Source organism: Sturnus vulgaris, chromosome 4 (assembly GCF_052056855.1).
Source record: "Sturnus vulgaris isolate bStuVul1 chromosome 4, bStuVul1.hap1, whole genome shotgun sequence".
In the NCBI taxonomy this organism is placed as follows: domain Eukaryota; kingdom Metazoa; phylum Chordata; class Aves; order Passeriformes; family Sturnidae; genus Sturnus; species Sturnus vulgaris.
The window spans coordinates 59,989,956-60,012,737 of record NC_142246.1 but is presented as its reverse complement, the minus strand read 5'-3'; the positions used below and the strand labels follow the sequence as shown (position 1 = coordinate 60,012,737).

General features: G+C 39.1%; 1 protein-coding gene across 4 annotated transcripts in view; it reads right to left on the bottom strand.

The window, feature by feature from the left end:
- The window catches only part of PTPN13 (protein tyrosine phosphatase non-receptor type 13), a 111,050-nt gene that overhangs the window by 69,663 nt on the left and 18,605 nt on the right, over positions 1-22,782 (bottom strand). For all 4 annotated transcript variants that reach the window (XM_088164060.1, XM_088164061.1, XM_088164062.1 and 1 more), the window contains exons 2-5: positions 16,401-16,520; positions 8,636-8,805; positions 4,913-4,978; positions 2,148-2,333 (exon numbers count right to left, since the gene is read on the bottom strand). In XM_088164060.1, coding sequence (XP_088020186.1) covers positions 2,148-2,333; positions 4,913-4,978; positions 8,636-8,805; positions 16,401-16,515 — 537 coding nt within the window. In that variant the 5' untranslated portion in view covers positions 16,516-16,520. The remainder of the gene's footprint in view (positions 1-2,147; positions 2,334-4,912; positions 4,979-8,635; positions 8,806-16,400; positions 16,521-22,782) is intronic.

The following is a 22,782-nucleotide window of genomic DNA, read 5'->3' as shown; positions in this document are numbered from 1 at the left end:
CTCTGATAAGGCCCATTAAGATTGGAGGCATGCCAACTTTGGAATAGTAAGTTGTACTCTGCCTCAGAAAAAACAAAATTTATTCCCTTTTCTTGTTAACTTAAAAAATTCCAGCACACATACACAGCACTGAACATTTAAAACCAGCAGGGCTGGCTGGCTAAGGTGCACAAAAACCTGGCAGCACAGCTATGCTGCCATTACTCTGTTAATTCTTGGTTCTATTCCGCTGGGTTTTTTTCTTGTCTTCATGCAAAGTGACACGTTCAGAATCAGAAAGGTTACTGGTAGGGGAAATGAGCAAAGCTTCATCACTGGATAACTGCTAGCCCCACTCCTTCATTAACAACATGGACAGGAGATTGGGAGATCTCACCCTGGAATCCACACTTGCTGGGTTCAGCTCTCCAGTGGATTTCAGACCAAGCATTTGGGAGCAGTGTTACTGTCTTTGGCAGGCTAGATCAGGTCTAGATCAGTCTGCCACAGTAAACCCAGACTCCCTGAAGGCCTGCTGACAAGAACAAGGGGAGGGAGAGCAGAAAACTTCCTAAACTGAAATGGCCGTCAACAACTTGGAGAATAATGACTCACTTTCCCCAGTGGCTTTTTCTATAGCTTGTGGCCTGATTTAAAATTTTGATCTTTATTTTATTAGCACCACTGATGAAGGCCCTGTAGCCTTTTATTTCACTAAACCACAGACTAGCTCCACTTGGCAACTACACAAGAGCTCAGACATTACAGTGAGGAGCACTGGACTGACAGACATACCTCACAGACTAGACAATGCTTTGTGGAGCTCAGGCTCAGCACTGTTTCTGGAGGCCTGGCATAATCAGCTGCTGTCAAATATTAGACAAATGCAGGGACCTTTTGCTTTCTGCAAGCATTTCCAACCAGATATATGAAGAAACTATCTAACAATTAGATCATACCTTTTTATTAAAAAAAAAAAAAAAAAAAAAAAAGGGAGCGTCAGCAAATTAAATCTTTTTAAACATTTTTCATGCAATTTCTGTAGTGCTGTTGCTCTAGACACCAATTTTTACATGGACTTGCTGGAGCAAGTCCAGAGAAAGGACACCAGGCTGATGAGAGGAGTGGAGCACCTCTCCCATGAGGAAAGGATGAGAGAATTGGGTTGTTCAGGCTGGGGAAGAAAAGGCTTGGGGTGACCTAATTGTGGCCTTCCAGTACCTGAATGGAGCCTACAAGAAAGATGGAAAGGAACTATTTACAAGAGCATGTAGTGACAGGACAAAGGAAAATGGCTTCAAACTGAGAGTAGATTTAGATTAGCTATTAGGAAGAAGTTCTTTACAGTGAGGGTGGTGAGGCACTGGCACAGGTTGCCCAGAGAAGTTGGGGATGCCCTTTCCCTGGAAGTGTTCAAGGCCAGGCTGGATGGAGCTCTGAGCAATCTGCAAAAGGTATCCCTGACCACAGCAGGGAGGTTGGATCTGAGCTTTAAGGTCCCTTTTAACCCAAACCGTTCTACAATTCTATGACAATTTATGGTCTTCCTTTATTTACTTAAAATTATTTAACTATTCTGAAGTTATGCTGCAATGGTGGAGAGAGAAGTTGCCCATCAGGAAGAGTAACTTTGCAAGATGAGTTAATGTAATTTCTTTCACTTCTAAAAACAGTTTGGTCATGATTAGACAATAAAATCCTCCACAATTCTCATACTCAGGAGCTGAGCAGAAGTGCAAGAGAATTGGCACACTGCCTAAACAGTCCTTTCTGTTAATAAGCAACTCTCCAAAAGTCAAGCATAACTTCAAGTTAAAGTAAACTCACAGCAATCATTTCTAAAGCATTTCAAGTTGCAACAAGTCTAAGCCTTGCCCTACAGTTCATCACCTTACTCTCCTGTTTCTCCCTACCTTTTTTTTTCAATGAAGACAGTTCATGAAATGACTTCCTCAGAAACTCATGAACGCATGTTTCAGGAGGAACTGTCAAGTGCACAAACTGCTACATGGGGAGAGAAGCTGTTCCCTCCTTTCAACACTCACCCTTGTCAAAATTGCAACATACCAAAACAAGAGGAAGAATGACTGCAGAGTGACTCTGAATTAGCACTTCTGCTCCCTTCCTGCTCACCTCTATTATTTCCTCAAACGCTGACACAGACTTACCCCAGACAGGCTTCCCAGAACCAGTCTGACCAACTGCTTCACATATGAGAAAGAAGGGGCACAGTTGCTGTTCCTGATGTGGGCACTGCAGGCGTCCAGCACAGTGCGTACAGACACGCGGGCATAAATGACATCTTCACACATGCCCAGCAGTATGCTGTTGAGATGGTCTCCAAGCTTGATAGGCTAGTGACAAACAAGAACAGGGGAGACAGGAGAATCAGTTTTAACAGTGACTTGAAGAGCACTCTGAAACAAGACACTCAACAATGCACTCATGAGAGCCATTGCCTACATTGTCTGAGGGCCAGTTTGAAGTCACCATCTAGGAGCTGAAAAAACACTGGCTGTAGAAGAGGAGAGAGGCATTCAGCCTCTGGATTCAACTCCTACTATACAACAACCTGGCCTAAACAAGCTGTCTGGTCTGCAAGATCAGGATACCAATGGCTTTCTCAAACATTTATTGAATAAGTGAAAAAATAAAAAGGAAAAGGTTGAGAGGAAGTTTTAATCCTTAATTTGAACATTCTGCCACTCACAAGTATAAAATTCAAACCTCATCACAATAATTTTTTGCAGCCAATATTTTGCATCAGATGTGTTAGCATTTCCAAATTCCAGTGATATCACCAAACTATCAACAGTGTCAACAAAAAAGTAAAGAACAAAAGAACCAAGCCACTGGTTAACAGAGCAGAGCTTCATAAATGCAGGACAACACCCATACAATCTAAAAAAATAAAATCTAGATGTCTTTCTGCTCTCCCCATTCAGTGAATGCAGCACACTGTGCTGGAATATTCCTCCCCAGGGTATGTAGCAGTCAGTGACAACACTTGTTCTCAGGGGCCGCAGGCACTTGGGACCTGAGTTTCTGATCTGCAGCTCTCCCAAAGTGGGTGGTTACCCACAAAGTACAAACACTGTCAAGCTTTTTGCATCACAGAGTGCTTCAAACAATTGCAATCTTTCAATCTTCCCTGTGTGAGCACTCTTAAGGTGAGCCATAAAAAAGGCACTCTGGACCACCCCGATTTAATTAACATAGGCTTTCCCCATCTATCTGTTTATCACTTCTAACTGATCATAAAAATCATGTATGTGAATAAGATATGAATCTCATGTTCAGCCATACTCCCAGCAGAGAAGCAGCTCATTAACGAACAGAGGCAGACAAATACAGAAAATATATTTTAAAAAAGGGAAAATCTGCACATGCAAATTAATGCACAGAAGTAATGCCATACACAAGACTGTCCTTCTGCCAACACTAACTCCGCAGGAAAGAGGATCCACATGACAAAGTCCCAAAGGTAAATTCCTTCCAGGCATACCTCATCAAGTTGTCTTTGGGGAAATAGTGTTTTATTAGCAGGTAGAGCATACCTTCCCACTACATTATTGAGAAACTGTTGCTACACTCTTAACACCAAAGTAAGAAACAAAGAAAATGGGGACTAAAATTCATGCCTACATTCCTCACAACACCTACCTACTTAAAGTCACTCTCCTACTACTGTTGAATACTGGTCCTTTCATGTCCTACAAGACAGGAGAGCAAAGAAAAAGAAAAGCCCTAGCATCTAAGAAAACTTTAGGGATTTTGGGATAGGCACAGTAGGCATTATGAACAGGTACCCCTAAATAGTCAGAGCTCTGAAATTTTTTACCTCACTTAACTGCATTCAGGCAGCTACTTCCAAATAAGTACAACTGAGATCCCAACTACCACTTTGTTCAAGGAACTTGAACTAGGAACTGAGCACCTAAAATGCTGAAGTCTTTCAAAATTTTCTTCCTTAGTCTTATACATAAGGTCGACTAGTAGGAACAAACCTAAATCTGAACCACAAATTGCTTCTCCCACAGCTGCAAGTCCATTATTAAATGCTTTTTCAGAAGCATTTAATATTATTTTCACTTTTTTAGATATTTACTTCTAAAAGTTTAATTGGGGGCAGGGAAGAAGCACAGAAGAAGATAATGAATCACATTTATCTTCAGTCAGTTTTGGCAGGACAGTTTAAGAGCTCTGCTGGGTGTGTAAAATAACCACATTGAGCAATAACACTCAACTCTAAGTAGTCTGCAACTGTGTCTGCATTGACTGACAAGTCAATAGCAAGAGTCTACTCCCTGCTCCAAACAATTCATACCCTTTCTTGGCCATTGTGAAAGGTAAGTATCTATATGTGCCAAATCCAGACTCACAGAAGCTATGGCAGCATGGAGAACAAGTTGCTTTATTATGTGTAAAACAACCATGTTACTTCAATATTTATTTTTATATAACCCTTAATCAAAACAAATTATTTTCTCCTTTGTCAGCAGCTTAAACTGCTGTCTTTCAGCCTGTGGCATCACAGGATAGACTAGCCCAGATGTATCTTCATGGAAACTAACAGAAATGTGCTATCAGCACCTTCTTCCTGCAAGACAACACCACACTTCACAAGAAAAAGCTCTAAGTATGGGAAAGAAAACTACTGTGCAGTGACTGGAGCAGAAGCTGTGGAGTCTCCCTCACTGAACCACCTGGATTAAATCCTTTGCCAGGTGCTCTGGGATGACCCTGCTTGGGCTGGGAGGTTGGACCCACTGTGGTCCTTTCCAACCTGAACCATTCTGTAAAATTCTGGGAAAGGCATCCTATTCCTCAGTGTCTCTGTATGACACCCTGCCATGAAAACTCAAATGCAAAGTCAGTCAAATGATATCACATCTGAAGTTGCAATATTAAACAAAACCAAATCTAAACTTACCTGACTTTGAGGAACTTCATGGTCAGCTCCCCAAAAGAGTGCCATACCAAGAGAATAAATATGGACCTGCCATAAGACACAAGACATTTGTCAACCCATTGAACAAGACTGGAAATGCAAAGCAGACTTTTAAAGGAGAGCAACTACCTTAACATCATTTTGTTTAGAAACACATTTCTGGTATTTAAACTCAGCTGTCTTTCTAATCCTGCCTCTCCTTTACACGAGGTTCAGAGAAGCAAATCCTAAGTGCTACAAAACATATTACATCTAACCAGTGCCCTCATCTTCTCTGCTCAATTTTAAGCTTTCAGCTCACACCAAAGCCAGAAACTCATGTAATCCATACAATCAACCTAGTGTGGAGTAAAGACTGCATGGTTGTGTCCAAGGATCCTTAAAACTTATGTGTGAAGGCAAGGCAGACCTTAGCACAACTTAAGCAGAGGTCTATCCTAATGAGATCACAAAGATTGGGATCAAAGGAAAAAGAAGGAATGAACAAAAGAATATAAACATTTAAACCAGTACCTTAATCTATAACTGATATTTTGAGGTACAAATACATTAACCATTAAACATATAATTAACGATTAATGTATCTTCAATATAATACACCCATCAGTACAGGGAATAAAACCTTTAAACACTGCAGAATTAAGAGCACAAGCACATGCTGGCTGTCTAGGTGACTCTCAAAACAAAATAGGTAAGTAAATAAAAAAAGCACAGTTTTTCTGGACTATATAAGTAATATACACCAGGCTCTTTATACCATGTTATTAGTAATATTTATGGTACTTAAACCAATAAATTTATTGAATAATTCTGAAGGCAATGAACAATTACAAGCACAGCAATAAATTAAAAGCTCACATAAGTCAGCTTCTTCAACTAAAAGAAAAAGATCTTACTTAAATTCTAGATATATAAATTTACAAAAATCTGAACAGATTAGGGCAATAGTCAGAAAAATGCAAAGGTTTTAAGTTAATAAATACCACTGCTTGATCCAATCAGAAACATCGTTTTTCAAATACTTGAGACAAATCGCTCCCTGGTTTATTATCCATTTTCCTTTCAACCAAAAAGCTACAAAGTCTTCCTTACATATTAAGATATACCACAGCTACACAGAAAAAGGTGAATATGCTTTCACAGCAATAACAAATGCAAAAAAAAAAAACTTATCAGAAAGAGCCAACAAAAGAAAAAAGACACAAAAGCAAGAAAAAGTCCCAACCAAACAAAAACAGAAGTTCCCCAACTCTTTCAGTCCCCCAATAATGCAAGAACAGCAATTATAAAGACTATTATAAAACTAGTTAATTCTAATTAGAGACATTGTCATTGTCCTAAGTCTATCAGTGTTCAAGAAAAATTTGGACAATGGTCACATACATTTCTGGGTTGCCCTCTTTGGAATCTGGAGTTGGACTTGATGATCCTTGAGGATCCCTTTCAATTCAGGGTATTCCATCATTCTGTGATTCTGAGCTTCAACATGCCCAAAGATATTTCCAAAAACGAGATGTGCAATCAGATCTCTAACTAAAACTTGCTACTCTACTAATCTATCTGAAAACAGCTTTCAAAATAAAAGCATTTCTTCAAAACTTCTAATTAATTTTTGTAATATGATTCTTAAAATATGTTCCACAATATATAAATCAACATGAAGTTAATTTCCCAAATCAATCTCCATTCTAATTTTAAATGGTTTGGTTACTCTATTTCCAGTAAGCCTGCAGTTACCTCAGACATACTTTGGCTGCAAATTGACTGTGTGTCTTGGAATCACAGGGGCATTCATTTATTGACAGTAAATTTTTTTAGTATTTCTCCTTGAATACACTGTTAATTTGTATTAGCAAGTACAATCATAACTGAAATGACAAAGGCAACCCTGTCACTGTCTAATACAAGGCCTTAAATACAAGGTGCATTTCTGCCTTCAGCAGCTTTTAGTAGAACAATCAAATAGGAAAACACCAAAAAATTTCAGTAAATGAATTCAGTGAACTACAGCCAGTCGTGACGGAAGAAAAAAAAAGTTTGAATGTGTCAAAAGTTACCACAATCAGCAAAGCAAGACCTGCTTCTGTGATCTAAGAAACACAAAGTCAACATATTCCTTACAAAGAACCAGTGTACCACCTGATACCAAGTTTAACAGGAATGCAAAGGGAAGCAGTCAAAAAAAGAGGGATGTACATACAAGCTATTTATCAGCCCTAATAAATTCAACTAATAATGTCATAAAAGGACACCAGTTTTTGTACTAAGCTATGTTTCAGGAAGCTTCCTTCTTCCACACAAGCAACTAAATGGATCACCTTCCATGCAGCAAGCAAGGTTGTGCTGACACCAGGAAAGAAATTCACACAGCCCTAATCAGTGCTGGAGGATTAATCAGTGCTGTACATGTGCAGAGTGCCAGCATTGGGTCATCCCCTATTGATATGTTCTGTGTTGGCATTTACAGGCCACAGAGGTCTCTCTGAGTGTTTCCTTCCTAAAGATTAAGAAACATCACAGCACAGCTTCTCATAGTAACAGTCCTCCATTTATTTCAAAAACAAAAAAAGTAGCATATTGAATATTGGCACAGAACAAAGAGTGCAATTAGCTCTGACAAAGGTCACGAATTTGTCACTTCAGAACTATTTTTTATGCCATTTTTAAAGGCTGGTTTTGTACATTAACTTCAGAGTTGGCACTAGAGGTAATGTTACTGTCTTCAAAAGCATTGTCCCTCTTGAAAGAAAATAAACAATTCCAACAGTATGACTACAGGACTTGGCAGCTGCATCCTACATATCTGAACCTTCATTGATGTAATTTTTACATCTCTATTTAAACTTTCAGCCTAGGTTTCTAACTGTTTATAGTTTTGCCATAGACAAAACTGTAAACATTTTATTATACCATTAATTTTGAAAATATGTAGGACAAGAATGATGTCTAAAGGGCTTGGGAGTAACTATGGATTTTCAGTAGGTATTTGGTGATACAGCTCTGAAGAAAACTGACTATATAACAAAAAGTTGCTAAAACAAAATATCCAACCCGGAAACATGTTTTAATAGTCCTTGTGCACACAACAGCAATCGATGCCAATACCACTTTCCTCTAGAGTAAGAGCTGTTCTTCCTGGAGGAACACTGCCAAATATCATAATTATTCCCAGATCACAGCACTGGCTGTGGCTAGCTTCCCTCCAAGGATTATCGATCCAGGGAAGCCAAGGAGATAGAAATAGCTCAGCTTCCTGTTCACTCCCACTGCTAAATATCTTTGACTTAGCTAAGGGAATGGTTTTCTGAGGAAAGTGTTACCATTTGCAACAAATTCCTGTCAAGAATACAGCTGAGAAAAGAATCATTTTGACTGCACCTGGAGGAGATCACATATACAAACCTTACCTGTCTGAGCATTTACCTTTGTGAAAGAGTTAAAAAAGAGAAGTGTAAAAAAAATTCCACTATGTAGGTACATGGCCAGGGCTTGTAGAGACTCTTCCTCACAGCTACATACAACTACAATCACTATTCCACCTTAAGCAGCAAAAACAAAGTAGGAGGATCCCTTCCCACCCTCCCCCTCAAAAGAAATTACATTAATCACAAACCATAGGGAGACAAAAAGGACAGTTTAAAGCCATTTTTTGAAGGTAACAAAAGCAAAACACCAGAGCTGTCTGCCAGGGAAGAGGCACTGTACCTTTTCAACATCTGACAGGGATGACAGTGAGTGGTTCTGCAGAACCTCTGGTGCTGTGAAGGCTCGTAGGTCTTGTTGGGACACATTTTCATCAGTAAATGACACACTGCCAGATGGAAGCAACAGGAGAGACCATGGAGAAACGATGAATCCCAGAGCGGTAGGATCAGCTGTAATTGAAAAGGGAAAAAAAAAACAAAACAAAAACCACCCTGAGAATGAAGCAATGTTGTTTGATGCCCTTGCTGGATGTTAGTTTATTATCAGCCTACATACTATTAGTGGAATAGATTCATGCTTCCTTTTCCACCTGTGGTGTTTCATAACCACAACAACAACCTCAATTTTCACCACACTGGGGAGTAACACCTATCTTTTATGACTATTCTTTGCTATTATTCATACCAGCAAGCTCAGAAAGAGCCTGCTAAAATACTCCATCTCCTGTCCTGAAGTTATTTCATTTATGTTACAGTTGGCATATAAAATGTTCCCTTTCTGCAGTGCACATGTCATTAAGGCTAATTCCAACAATAGGAATGGAGTTTGCTCCTGTCCTAACATAGCACTACTGAAGCAGCAATATTTGGAAGATGGACAAAATTAGTGGAGAAGGAAAATACTCATTAGAGTGGCTAATGGAAGGGGACAAAACAGAACAGTTTTGGGCCCAGAAGTCCTTTTAAGTCTAAGGTGAAAAAAAAAAATATTACAAATACCTGAAAATTTCAAAACAAGCACTGAAATTGCAGAATCAAAAGATATGCAATTTGCCAGCTAGGTTTTTGATGTCTGATAATACTGCTGTCAAAAAAAAAAAGATAATATTTTAAAAATATTATCTTTTAATCTTTTAAAAAAAGATAGTTTCCTTAAGTCAAAATATTTTTTTCTACACTTCAAACATGAATCAACTCTGTTTCACTGAAGGAGGCATGAGGTTTTACTAAGTAAAAATAAAAGGTAACTTTTATTTTTTCATAGGCAAAAAGGCAATAACTCTGTCTTCTGCTACACAATATATCAAAGACGTGAGGAAACACACATTTGAATGATATATCCTTTTCCCTTGACATAGTGAACAAAAACAGCAGAAGAATAGTTTCCTCCATTAGCATCACCACTAACATTTTCTACTCTCCAGCTCAGGGTATTCCTACAGTGCTGGTTCCTAGACTGCTGAACTATCTTGTAATCTAGAATATTTCTAATCTCCTAAGAAATGTATTAAATTACTGCTTGCAGGTATCAGGTGTAAAAGGATCTCCCAAGTAAGTCCTTCAATTTTCTAACCCCACTTCCTCTGAAACAAACAGAACAAGTGCTGTTCAGTGTTGTGGCAGCAAATTCAGATGTTAAAAAAAGAAACAAAGATGGACAGGCCATTCCTATTATATGTAACAAGAAAATACTACATTATACAGCAAAGCTTCCAAAAACATTTTTAAGGAAGATTACCTTAGTTGGCCTTTGACTTTCAAAAATTATCCTGTGGTTAACTACTGGATTCTGCACCACTTCTGTGTGTATTCACCACTGATATAAAAACCCTAAACAAGCAACATCTTATAATATTTCAAGATTTCACCTTATGAGTCCCAACTCAGGAACCTTAATAAATGTAGAGGCTTTAATCTTAATTTAACATTTTGTATAACAAATACTTAAAATACATAAAAACTCCTCATATTCTGAAACATACTAAGACAAAAAATTGACTTAGTTTTAAAAAAAAATTAAGCTCCCCCAAATAGTCTGAAGTCTTCCCAATATTAATTTCAACAAACTTTAGAGCATTTGTCCCTTACAGATGTAGAGTCTGAATTTACTGATCCACCCGCATTCCAGAATCTTCATGACCTGAAGCAATGTAAAATAATGTGATAAATAGTAAATTTAGAAAAAGGACTGATTTTGCCAGGCTCCTTTTACTGACATTTTCTCAACTTCCTCTTTCAGCAGCTCATAACTAATAGAGCAGATGATAGTGCCTACATCACTACTCCAGGGAATCTAATCTATTGTTATGAAGGATGGGGATAACACAATTAATTCTCCAGTTCCTTCCTTCCATGCATCATAAACCAAAAGAATTATCTCAAAGCTCCAACCAGGTAGATATACCAAAGGAAACACTTTTTAGTAACACTAGTTTAATGTGTTTGCACCATGCATAAAAAAGTAGAGAAGATGCAATGCATCAAATAGCCAGCAACTATAGGAAAACAAAAGAAACTATTTTCCAGTATTTTCATCTTCTGTTTAGGCTTTCGGAATAATTTACAAGAGCAGTAAGGGTAACATACTCCTGAAAATACTGAGGAAAATGACCAAAAAAAAAAACGAACCAAAAAAGAGTTTAAAACCCCTTTTTCTAAAGGCACTGGAATTCAGGATATGGCTGCTGGTCAATTTTCTATCCAATGGGCTTTAAACTGTGCTAGAGCTGCCAGCCTTCTGAGTTAACTCCAGAACTATGCAACTCAGTAACAAAACACTTGTGAGAGCACAGCATTTCAAGCAGTGCCAAGACAGAGATAAATAGCATGGCCTTACTTAAAGTGAGAGAGTGAACTGGCTTTAAACACAATAAAAACAGAAATAATCTTCAGCTACAGAGCATCTGCCAAACAAATGAGAGAGGAAAAAAAATCCTTTATGTGCTTTAACAGCATACAAATAGCCTAAGATAAAAAGACCCACCACATTCTAAGAGACATGAAGACAAATATTTGAAATGGAGCTACTTTACAATATTGATGGCAGGTAATTTTGAATTCCCAAGCTACAGTCACAATTCAAGTCAGTCCTTCAGGATCTTTTCCCCTCCATTTCTCTCTTAGGCCATAGCCACTAGCACAGAACACATACACACACACACACACATACACAAATCTCTAAAAAGCACAGAACAACCCAAAATTCTATACAAGGTTTTCAACACACGTCTTTGCTTCCCTCCATAGCCCTCACTGAGATAAATAAGATTTCTCCTAGAGCAAAGGAACCTGAAGATTTGTGTGCTCAGGCCAGGCTAGAGGCAGGCAGGCCACTGACTCACCTGCAGCCTGGCCAGGATTATGCCAGCACATGGGACCACTTCTGCTGTAAATCCTCTCCTCCTTGGGCTGGTGTGCAGCATGTCTCTGCACGCCCGGTGTGCAGGGCAAGCAGCACTGCAGCGTCTCTGCTCCCTCTCCCTTTGGCACAAAGGGATAGGAGAGCTCTGATGGGATACTGAGCCCCTTGGAAAACTGAAATGTACTCTTTCCTGAGGATACTGGAGCAAGGAACAGGGTGAACAAATCAGTTTCTGAGATCAGTTTCTGTTCCTGAGCTGCCCCACAATCAAACACCACACTACACTGTCGTGCTGACTACATCCAGCAGAGCTCTGCAAAGAGTGCAAGCAGTCACTGAGCCACTTTGGTGTGAGTAGGGTGGGTGGAGGTGGAGGAAAGGATGAAGAATAGAAACTGAAAAAACTTAGAAACCCCAATAAAATTACAAAAGCCCAATCTCTCTCCTTCTCAGCAACCAAAAGATCAAATGTCACCAGATGATGAAAAAATTAAAATCATTCCCCAACAGTTACTGGAAAAGGGAAAAAGCAATCATTTATCACCTGCCAACAAGGGCAAGCTAATAAATGAGGATTTGGATTTTTACCCCTTCCTATTGCATTTTTCCTCTTGTCAACCAAGCCAAACCATTTCCTGCTTCATCCCAACTAGGTCTATGACTACTTTGGACTCACCACTAGTCCCCATCAACACATTTCACACTTTGCCTTCCTTCTTTTCATTACTCTTACTCAAGCAAAGCAGCTACAGTAGTTCGAATGTCAACAAGATTTACAAGTCCCTGAAAACCATAATCTTCCTTCTTCACATCCACTTTCAGATGATATAACTTCTCTTTACATAAATCATTTCCCATATGCAAATTTGCAAGCCATTCAACTTGCAAAGACTCCCTTTATTTGCTCAACCTGTCTTTTTAATATCGGATTCACTTTCCCCCTTCTCTTCCGCCTTCCTTTAGATACATGTCTCCAAACTTAAGGTTCAATTATTTTCAGAATCCTCAATGCACATTTTAGAACAGGAGTGGCCTAAGTGACATATGAAGGCTTTCCCACTTTCGAGTTTAGATAAATCTTTTCCAGTTAAACCTAGCAAATTAGAGGGACGCCTGTTTTATAATTCTCAGCAGCAGCGAGCACAGCATTCTCCTTATGCTTATACACTCACATTTGAGATTACTTCAAAGACTTGTTCCTTTGACCTCATGGAGTTCTGAGTGCAAGATACAGCACGTCTGAAACAGCTGATACACCCTTTCAACAACAAAATAGTTATTGCAGATAATTAAACAGATGTAAGAGAAGGGCAGGTCTGGTATCGGCCTTTTCAAATCTCCACATTAATCTCAACATCACCAGTGCAACTGATGTCAGATCTGCAACTGAGTCCTAGATTGTCTTTCTCCTTCATTTAACAGCTTATAATGTGCTGACAAGACAGCTACCAGAGCCTGATCTTCTAAATTGGTGATTACCAACTGGGCATTTCAATCTAAGCTTTCATTTTTTGTAACGATAGAAATAAATTTGGGAAGCATTTTTAAGGAGTTAAACATATGTTAGAACCGTAAACACAAAGAGGGATAAAAAAATGCACTTTTTTGTATCTGTTGCAGAATCAGGTGTGATGTGATATGCAATTAACCATAAAGGCAATGGATTTTCATCCAGTGATTCTTTTATTCAGTGCTTTGATGAATAAGAAGACAGACTCACTAAAAGACATGCACAACTTTTATATATCAAGAAATCGTCAAATCTGTAACAAAAAACTTGTTTTGGACATTTTTTCTCATTTCCAGAAATTAGCTTAAGTAAGAAATTAATTGAAGAACAGGATCTCAGTTGACAGAGTGATAGCAAGATTCCCAACTTGAAACAAACTACCAAAACTCTACCAGGATCACATAAACAATTACTTGGGAATGGCAATTCCTTTAAGTGTCTGTGGTTCCTGGGCTGGTGTGGGGAAGCTGCCAACAGCTGGTAATTTAAGAGCTGGCTATTTCCAAGGCCATTTCAAAACAGCTGGAGCACAGACTGTTGAACAATATGCCTAATTTAATTTTTTTGAAGAAACAATGTACAAAACACTCGGCAAAGCTTATATTTTGTTACAGAACAGCATGTTCAGGGACTCCAGGACTCTGTACAGGCAGGAAGAGCACTTTTGAGAACTGGTCAAAGCTGAACATGCTTTTTCAGAAGCTAAAAGCTTGTCCTATCTCCCTCTGCCCAGGAGCGATCAGTCAGTTCTGAAAAATTTTGGAAACTCACCCTCTGCCATAAAATAGCTCTTCCACACCATATGCATGGAAGAAATGGGCCTGAAATTTGACCAAGGAAAACAAGATTTCTTTAGGATCCCCTGCTTGCTACAAGTCCTCCAGAAATAAAGAACAAAATTGAGTCAGACAAGCCTACAGGAACCTCCACATTTTCTGTTCCTGCACGTCAACACCACCTTCCTAAGCCAGCACAGAAACTGATATTCCAGATGACAAAAAAGGTTTCTAGATTGCTTCCTTAGTGAAGACAACCTTCATTAAAGACTGTCTGGTTATCCAACTTGCTGGGAGGAATTTGATTACCTTTATCAACCTTAGCTACACAGAAAAGCTCTTTCATTTGAGTGTCTCTTGAAGTGTGTTTTACCAAGGGCTATATCCCACGTTAATTAATAGCATGCAACTGAAAATAGTTTGCTGAACTAGCAGAAAAACAACTCAATAAAACAACTTCATCTCCAAAAAAGAGACAGATTCTTCTGGCACTGATTTTATCTCAATTTGTGTTTTGGTCTTCATGGATAGGAAGTAAGATCAGAAGCTTCTGCCACCTTAGCCAGTCTTGGCTGGTAAATATTCCCCTGCCTTAAAAACACATATCACAAGTCCTGGGGCAGATTTCTGTTTTGTGCTCTCATCTTTCAGTACTTCTGAAAGAAGGCTGACTGTGTTCTCGTTGGTGATGCTTGCATGCAGTCTTCATAGAGAGATTATGATAACTTTTCTGCCCTACTCTCAGGACAAGAAAGGGTGAACTCTTATTTTCAGTGGACACTCCCTTTGGGAAAAAATTTAGACCCAGGATAAAGTTTTAAGTGGTTTCACTACTTTGTGCTCATACAATTGTGATGTTGCAGGTGGATTAAAGGATGGAGCTCCATGTGTCAATCTCTGCAAAGTTTACAAGAGTAAACCTCTGATCATTCAAGATCCCTCTTAAGTCAAGGTCTTAACAATCTCCTGAACGTCTCCAAGAGACAACAAAGAGTAAAAGAGAGGAAAGCAGATGCCACCTTTCCTTTTCTTGCAATATGAGAAGCAGCAAGACAGGTCAGTTGTCAAATTGCAACAATAAACACAGGCATTCCTAATAGGGGAAGCATACATGGACTGTGAGAGCACTGGTAAAGGGAAGAAGGTAAATTTGAATGGGATGTCAAAACTATCTATAATTCACCTGGCAAAAAATATGTTGGAGAAGTTGATAAAATTCCTATTTGTAAATCTAAGTCAAGTGTGATGATAAATCAGCCACCATACAGCAGTTTCTGCCCACATCTGCCTTCTCTGGAGCCTGTGAAGTATCCAACAGAGACCACTGTCAGAGGCTGTGCAATGCATAAGACAGAGCCAGTCTGATTCAGATTGCCTAAACCAAATCTTAAAAAAACCAGCCCAAAACAATCTAAATGTGGAATCTTGATAAAATTCTAAATCAAATATTTGCAAAAAATACAAAATGTTTTGCCCTAAATAACGAAGATGTGCCCCTTGCATAGTAATGGCGAAAAACAGTAACTATTTTCAAAGTGTGAGCCTTTAATTTTTCATTAATAAAACTGAGTAAGCTTCCATATGCATGCTTAGATATAAGGGGATGACTCCCCATAAAGGTGCTGGATGCATCATGGGAACATATACTTTATCTGAAAATAAATTAAAGTTCTGAAGTTCAATATGTGGGTTAAGCATTAACTGCTATTAAAAAAAGCAAAAAAGGGGAGGGAAGGGCTCTAAGGATTTGCAGATTTTAAAGAAAAGAAAGGAAAACATAAGGAAGGGGTAAAGTTCCATATTCAGACCCAGTGCTAAAATGTGTATTATCAGCAGTATTGCAGATGCTGAGCTTGGAGCTTACTGAGGTAGGAGTGGGGAGGGAGAAGAAATACTTCTACACTTTTGAAGTATAAGACAACACCACATTCCTCTCTGTAGCTATATGTAGGTGTTGCCACTTGCATTTTGGGGAATCATATCTAGCCCTCTGGTGAAGTTTTCAGTTTTTCACCTTTGAGACAAAAATCTCTTCAGAGCACACTGGTCCTGACTGCACAGTACTGTACCCATTTCTATGTCCCCTTCAGTACCAAAGTGTTCCAATGGTCTCAGACGTTTTTAGCACTTTTTTCCTATGCTTCCATCTCACATCAATGGGCCTAAAATAATTGAAGTTATCACAAGAAATGGGATGTGCCACAGGTTCTGGAAGAACATAAAGTGATGATTGAAAGCAACCTTTGGGCTGGGGTGCAGAGAGGCACCTACCCAAAGACAACCTAGGAGCAAGGTATTGTTTGGGTTTAAAGCCTAGGAATGACAGTTTACTTATACAGCATGTTAATACAACCAAGATGTTTCCAGTTCTGTATTTATGTCTTAAAAAAATGCTTACCTTTTCTGAATAGTTCTTGAAGGCTCTCTGCACTTTGATTCAAAATAGCCCATATTTCTTCTTCTTGCAATGGTCCCCCCCGAACCTCCAGAGCCTCTGCTAGTGACACATGCATGTTACCTGGGAAATAAAAAGACTGATGTAAGACTAAATAACACCTTTTCTCCTCACTGCATGCAGTATTCGAGTGGTAATAACCCGTGTTCAACCCCTGGTCACAAAAATTCCCCAGCTTTAACAGAACCCATCAAATATAAATAATACAGGATGTTCCCTATGGCGATAAATAATTCTGAGCACCTACTCCAGAAAAACTCGGGTAAAGAAAATAATGATTCATATTAATATTGTAGGCTCTACATCCATAAATTAACAAGCTGGCATTTATTCATATGCTATGGGCAAGAGCTTGCTCTGTTTATAAAGATGACAGATCAATCAGTAGTTCCAGGTTTATTAAAATAAATCAGCTATTAACACATCCCCAAAAAACAAATAAAGATTTCTTTCTCCAGATAAACAAGGTTATGTTTCAGTATTTTTTGAAAGAGCTAAACTATTTTTACCACACTACAACATAATATTCTGTTGTCCAAAACCATCAGAAAACTGAAGAATTCATTTCTAAATATTTTGGGAAAGCAAAGCCGTTCAATAAGCTCAGGAGCAAATAAACCATGTGTCTGTTTAATTACTCCATGTAATTAAACTTTCTATGGAATGTTCTCAGATTGAGCACTCATGCCAATTTATATTTCTGACTGCAGCTGCAGTGGCTTCTCCCTGTGCTTCTCTCCAAAGCCCAGAGAATAAAATCTTGAGCAGTGAGCTGTAATAAGAGGCTAAGGTGTACTGTCAGTCATCACTAGTAAGATTTTTATGTCTCCAAGGCTCCAAAGCTGCTGCTGGAAATGGAAATTACAGTTCCACAAGGAATACTCATGGTCTGGAGACCAATATCAAGAGTTTTAGATGATCCAGTGGCACTGCTGGAAGCATCTCCCCCTTCCTTTAAATCACCTCCCCAGAGCCTCCCCATCAAACCATACAATCTTGGTTCAGGTATATGGATACTAACCTAGCAAATGTAAAAAGAGAGACAGGCTTAAAGACTATATTTAGTTTCCCAACTATCTAGGCAGCTTCATGCCTTCCATGTTTTTTTAATTACAGATAACCAGGCTTATATGCCTATAATGGCAACATAAAGCCTGATACAGGCTTTGAAGATCCTGCAGTTTCTAACTGAACACATGGGTTTTGACAATATTTGCTAAAATACTACCCTTTTAACCTAGAATTCCATACTCTTACTGAAAAGTTACATATTGCTGGCTGCTTTTCATCACAGCTTATTTTTCCCTATTTCACAACTTGCCAGTTTGTAGTATTCAATTACTATGCATATTTACTAAGCCAGATATGTTTTCAACAATTAATGTTCAAAAGTCATAATCAAAAGACAATGGAAGGGAAAGCAGACACAGATCACATTTAAAAGAACGATGAAATCTGAATTACCAAAGAGAAAAATAAATAAACCATGAAAAATGGAAAGGTAGGAACCAATGCAGACTTGCATCAAATGGATGGAAAACCAGAGAAAATTGTGCTTCCAATCAGCATGAGATTCACATACACCAGGCAAAGAGTGAATGTCTGGTCTCACTGTTCCAGGAAATTCTGTGATTTCATACCACTGTCTCAAATTTCAGTAGGTAAATCTAGAATCAAGCTGTCTGGATTATTCATATTAAAAGATCTCATCTTCTCCAAGGGACTAAAAATGCAGGAACTGCAAATGAAAACTTTCTGCGATAAATATTTTAAAGGAGAATGCCAAGCATAAGGACAACAATCCACTCTCTCCCACCTCAATTCTGCAAAATGCTGCATCCTTTCAGCTGGGATTAAATAGTGTGGACTGATCTGTAGCAGATATAAGCCAATTCCCTATTTAACAACACAACAGAGACCACGAGTGGGTCTGCTGAAATTCCCAAACACATTACATCCACAGTAAAAGAATCCTACAGCAAACAATTTCTTGATCACAGTAAGCAGCAGTATGAATACACACACCCAGCTCTCAGCTGTAGCAGTGCAAGCAACAAGATCTGCTTGCATTTTACAGAGAGCAGAACCTTGACAAATAAAAATCAAACACACAACAAAACCAAACTCTTTCAAACTGATTTTGAAAGCCCAAGCAAAATCTATCACAAAACCAGTCATTACAAGCACAGCCACATGCAAAATGCCAAAAACTGGGATTTGAGTGGGATTCTCATTGAAGCAGATCTGTTTCAGTAACTTTTTGGTAACTTTCTCTGCAACTTTTCTTCCTCAAAATTATCTTTAAGCTGCAGTGCTTGTCTGTCTCAGCAATGGGCAGACCAACACACTGGTTATGAGGATTAAAGAACCTTCCAGAAAATGGTTTTCTAGCACCAAGGGACTGACTGAGGGAAACTGAGGTGGAGTTGTTGGCAGGAAAATGCAGGGCCAGGTTTCTCCACCTGTACAACCCACCTGTCATCAGCCAGGCACCAATTTGGAGACGGCAGTGGAAGTGCCAGCCTCAATACATATTTCTCCCCCACCAGTTAGTTTGTCCCAGGTGTTTCTCACAAGAAGATATTTGAAGGAATGCTGATGTTTACAATGCACAATTCCCCCAAATTCTGTCTCCTTAGATTCTGGGAACCCTCAATAATGTGTGGTCCTTTGTGAATACAAAACTCAAATGCTCGATACATACAAAAGCTTTTGGTTCTATGCAATACCCGAACATTATAATAAATTGCAACATAAGGACTATATTGAGTAATTTTTCTAAGAGAAAAACATGTAAAGTTTTTCTGGAATACCATATCAAAACCATGTTCCTGGCACTCCCCATGTTTTCAGTGTTCCAGGCTGACCAACAAAGAAATCTAGATGCACTTGTGAAGTTCCCCATGGACTTTTAGTCAGTCCATATCAAGCCATTTTTCTTGCAACAAATCCTCTCCCTGCTTCCTCTTTATCTCAGGAAAGCAAGATCTGGAATCCTGTGCCCTGCTCTTTTCACTCCTTGTAATAAGGATGGACAGATTAAAGAATACTGAAAGGTGCACCTTCCAAGGACTAGTTCACGTCCCCTTTCCTTGGGACAGAGTTATGATGACATCTTAATATGAGGCCACACAGAGATGGGATTAGGGTAGGCAATTCGCAGTGTTAGGTGGTATGAACTCCACAAGAACTGCTATGGCATGGATTACCCATACACCCAAAATTCACAGGAGATCACAGCCACAGCACATCCAAACAGGGAGATTTGCACAGCAGAGAGCACAACACAATGCAGGAAGGCAGGACAAATTAAAGTAGTTAGTACTGGAGGTGCATAGACATGAACCTGACAGGCTGCTTGTTCTGGGGCAGAATTTACTCCCAGACCACACAGGAATACTATTTCCACAGGAAGGGAGTTGCATGTATGGAGGCAACTTTTATGCTCCAGGACAAGAGAGCAAATTCAGGTGTAAATCATTTGTATTAACAGGCTCTGAGTGCAATTTCTCGGCACCATTCAGCCCTAAGCCATGCAGGCAGCACAGTCACGGGGGAAAATGTTGCCTAAGCCAGAAGCCTCTCCTATATTTCAGGCACATTTTGAAAAGAGCCTGTCTACCTCATGAGGACCAGCTGCCAGCTCCTCCCTCTAGACAGACAGCTCACACACTCCCCAATGAGTGGGATGGGGCTCTGCCTCTTGCCTGAAAACAAGCTCACTGACCTCCTGGCTTTAAAAAGTCTCATTTTAAAGTGCCAGCAATGCATGCTAAAAGCACACCACCTATGGAACATCCAGACAATGCCAACCCCACGAGGCAGCCTTGCACTTGCTCTGTCCCAAGTAAGATGGAAAGCACAACAGGAGCAGCCCTTCACACCAAGTAATTCTGTCAACACAACTGTTTGCTAGGTATATACTTTTTTTCCCTACCACTTACAAACTCTTCACACCACCTCATTTTTTAATCGCTTATGTATGTAGAAGTTAAATGCTCAGAATTCTCATTTTCCCCAACCGTTTTCCCTCACACGTTTTAAATTTTAAATTTGAAATTGAAGGTCGCCAACAGCAATGAAGAATTCATAAAATTTTAAAGGCCTATTCTTTCCAAATTTTATTGACCTTTTGCCAAAATAATTTGTTATTCAACTCTGTTCAAAATAAGCTATTGCCATAACTGAGATTATTAAAGACTGTAATACAGTAATTTTTGTCCAAAAGTTCCTAAAAACAGACTAAAAGTCAAAAGGCTAAATTTCTTCAACTTAACTGATGCTTGACAACTTGGTGTTTTGGTTTTTGTAACATATCCCTTGCTTTTTTCCTTACCTTCTGCATCAACAATTTTCCCCAATGTTTTAACTTCACAACAAAAACTTTTAGTCAAAAGTTGTGCTTTAACATCAGCTAACTGAAATGCCTGCACTACCTCACACTTGATATTTCACAGGAATATGATGCCAAGAAACACGAAAAGCAGCTGCTCTAGGCATACACTCTGCAAGTGTTTTTGAATGTGCAAGAAACAGCAAAAATATCTAGAATACCAAACACTGTTAGAATTTCTCAATAGTCACCTAAAATACTCTGATATTAATTTTTAATCTTTGACAAATTTTAAAACAAAGAAGAGAGAGCAAGAAGGCTCTATATACATACAAAATACTTTCGGTGGAGAAAAATCCCACCTTATTTGTCCTGTATAAAACACTGTTAGCTGACCTTAACTGCCCTGAATATGAGCAGTATTGCCCCCTTGCTCCACAGGGACACTTAGGCAAAAGGTGGCAGATTCTGAGGAGACTTTTCTCTCAGCAGATGAGCCAAGAGCCCCTTCTTGGCCCTTCCTCTGGAGATACAAATGCCTGGAGGCAGAAGTACATTTAACAAGGCAATTCTATCCAAGAGAACCACTTAAAATTCACCCTTCTTATGCCATGATTAGCTGCCTGAGAATAAAACACTGACACCTTCATTCAGCACTCACTGAGCATGAAGAGCTTTCTAAAAGCACTCGACAGGCACAAGTCTCAGTGACACTGAACTGGGGCTAGACCTGGACAGTTTCAAAGTCTGGTCTCTCCCATTTCAGAACCCGAGCACCTTAAGCCATTACCATGCCCTGTAATTTCAGAATCCTGGCATCTATCCTATTTATTTACATTGGCCCACATCTGACACCCCCGAACAAGATCTGGACTGCACATACCAATTAATTTGTCCCCAGTAGTACTGTTGCTGAAACTAGGCTGAAGTGCAGAACCCTGGAACCGAGTTATAAAGCTTGCACTTCAGTAGTTTTTGAAACCTTATTTTCAAATCCACACATAAAATGTCGTTTTCCTATAGCTGCAGGTCCAATTTGCATAGAGTATCCAGAAAATAAGGCATTATTTGCAAATAGCCAAGCCAAGCATGCAATCAAGTCAAGTACACAAGCTAATCAAGTCAACTGTGCTTAAAGAATCTCTTTCTTTTAGAGTCCTGCTCTCAAGTTAATTACTGAACATTATTCTCAATTATTGTCTTGAAGGACAAGGAAACAAACCCTTGTGTCACATCCGCTGTTTTCATTTCTCCTACAGAGGAGGGACACAGTCCCACAAGATCCAATTACCATTTCCCCCCTCCTTTTTAAAGTATTTAAAGAGCTGCTGGAAAGCAGGTAAACCAAAATATTTGTGAAAAAAACCCACACTCTCACAGCATTTTTCATTCAACCGGTGACCTGATAATAATATTACCTTAGCACTATTTCTTCTCTTTCATTTTCGAGAGGTCAGCAGAGATTAGTATTACCACCCAAGTATTTCTCCCCTCCTCCCGCTATGGAATAATAGATTAGCTTCTTCCACTCGCATGTTTTCTTTCTCCCCCACAGGCAGACAGGATGAAATGCCAGCAAAACAAAAATCTCATGCTCCTCGGCAAATCCTCAACCTATACCAAGAAAATTTCTTTGAAACTGCATTTCCTCTTCAAACTGATAACTTGCTGCTTGAGCTCAGACCTCCTAAGTAAGGAACAAAAACTAGCTCAAATTTGTGGGAAAACACAACATGAAAACACTCCCAGAAGTATAAATCTTGGCCTTTTATTTGAACATACACAGATGAACAGATGAGATGCTGGCATTTCTCCTCCCCAAGCCTTAAATCAGTATTATATTCCCATATCTGGAAGACAGAAGAATGTGACATACTGATAATCTTGGCTCATGCCTCCAGGACAAGCAGCGTTTATTTTACTCAAAAAGTTCTTGCTTTCTTTCCTGGAAGGTGGAAAGAAAACAACTTTTGGCATTGGCCTGAACACACA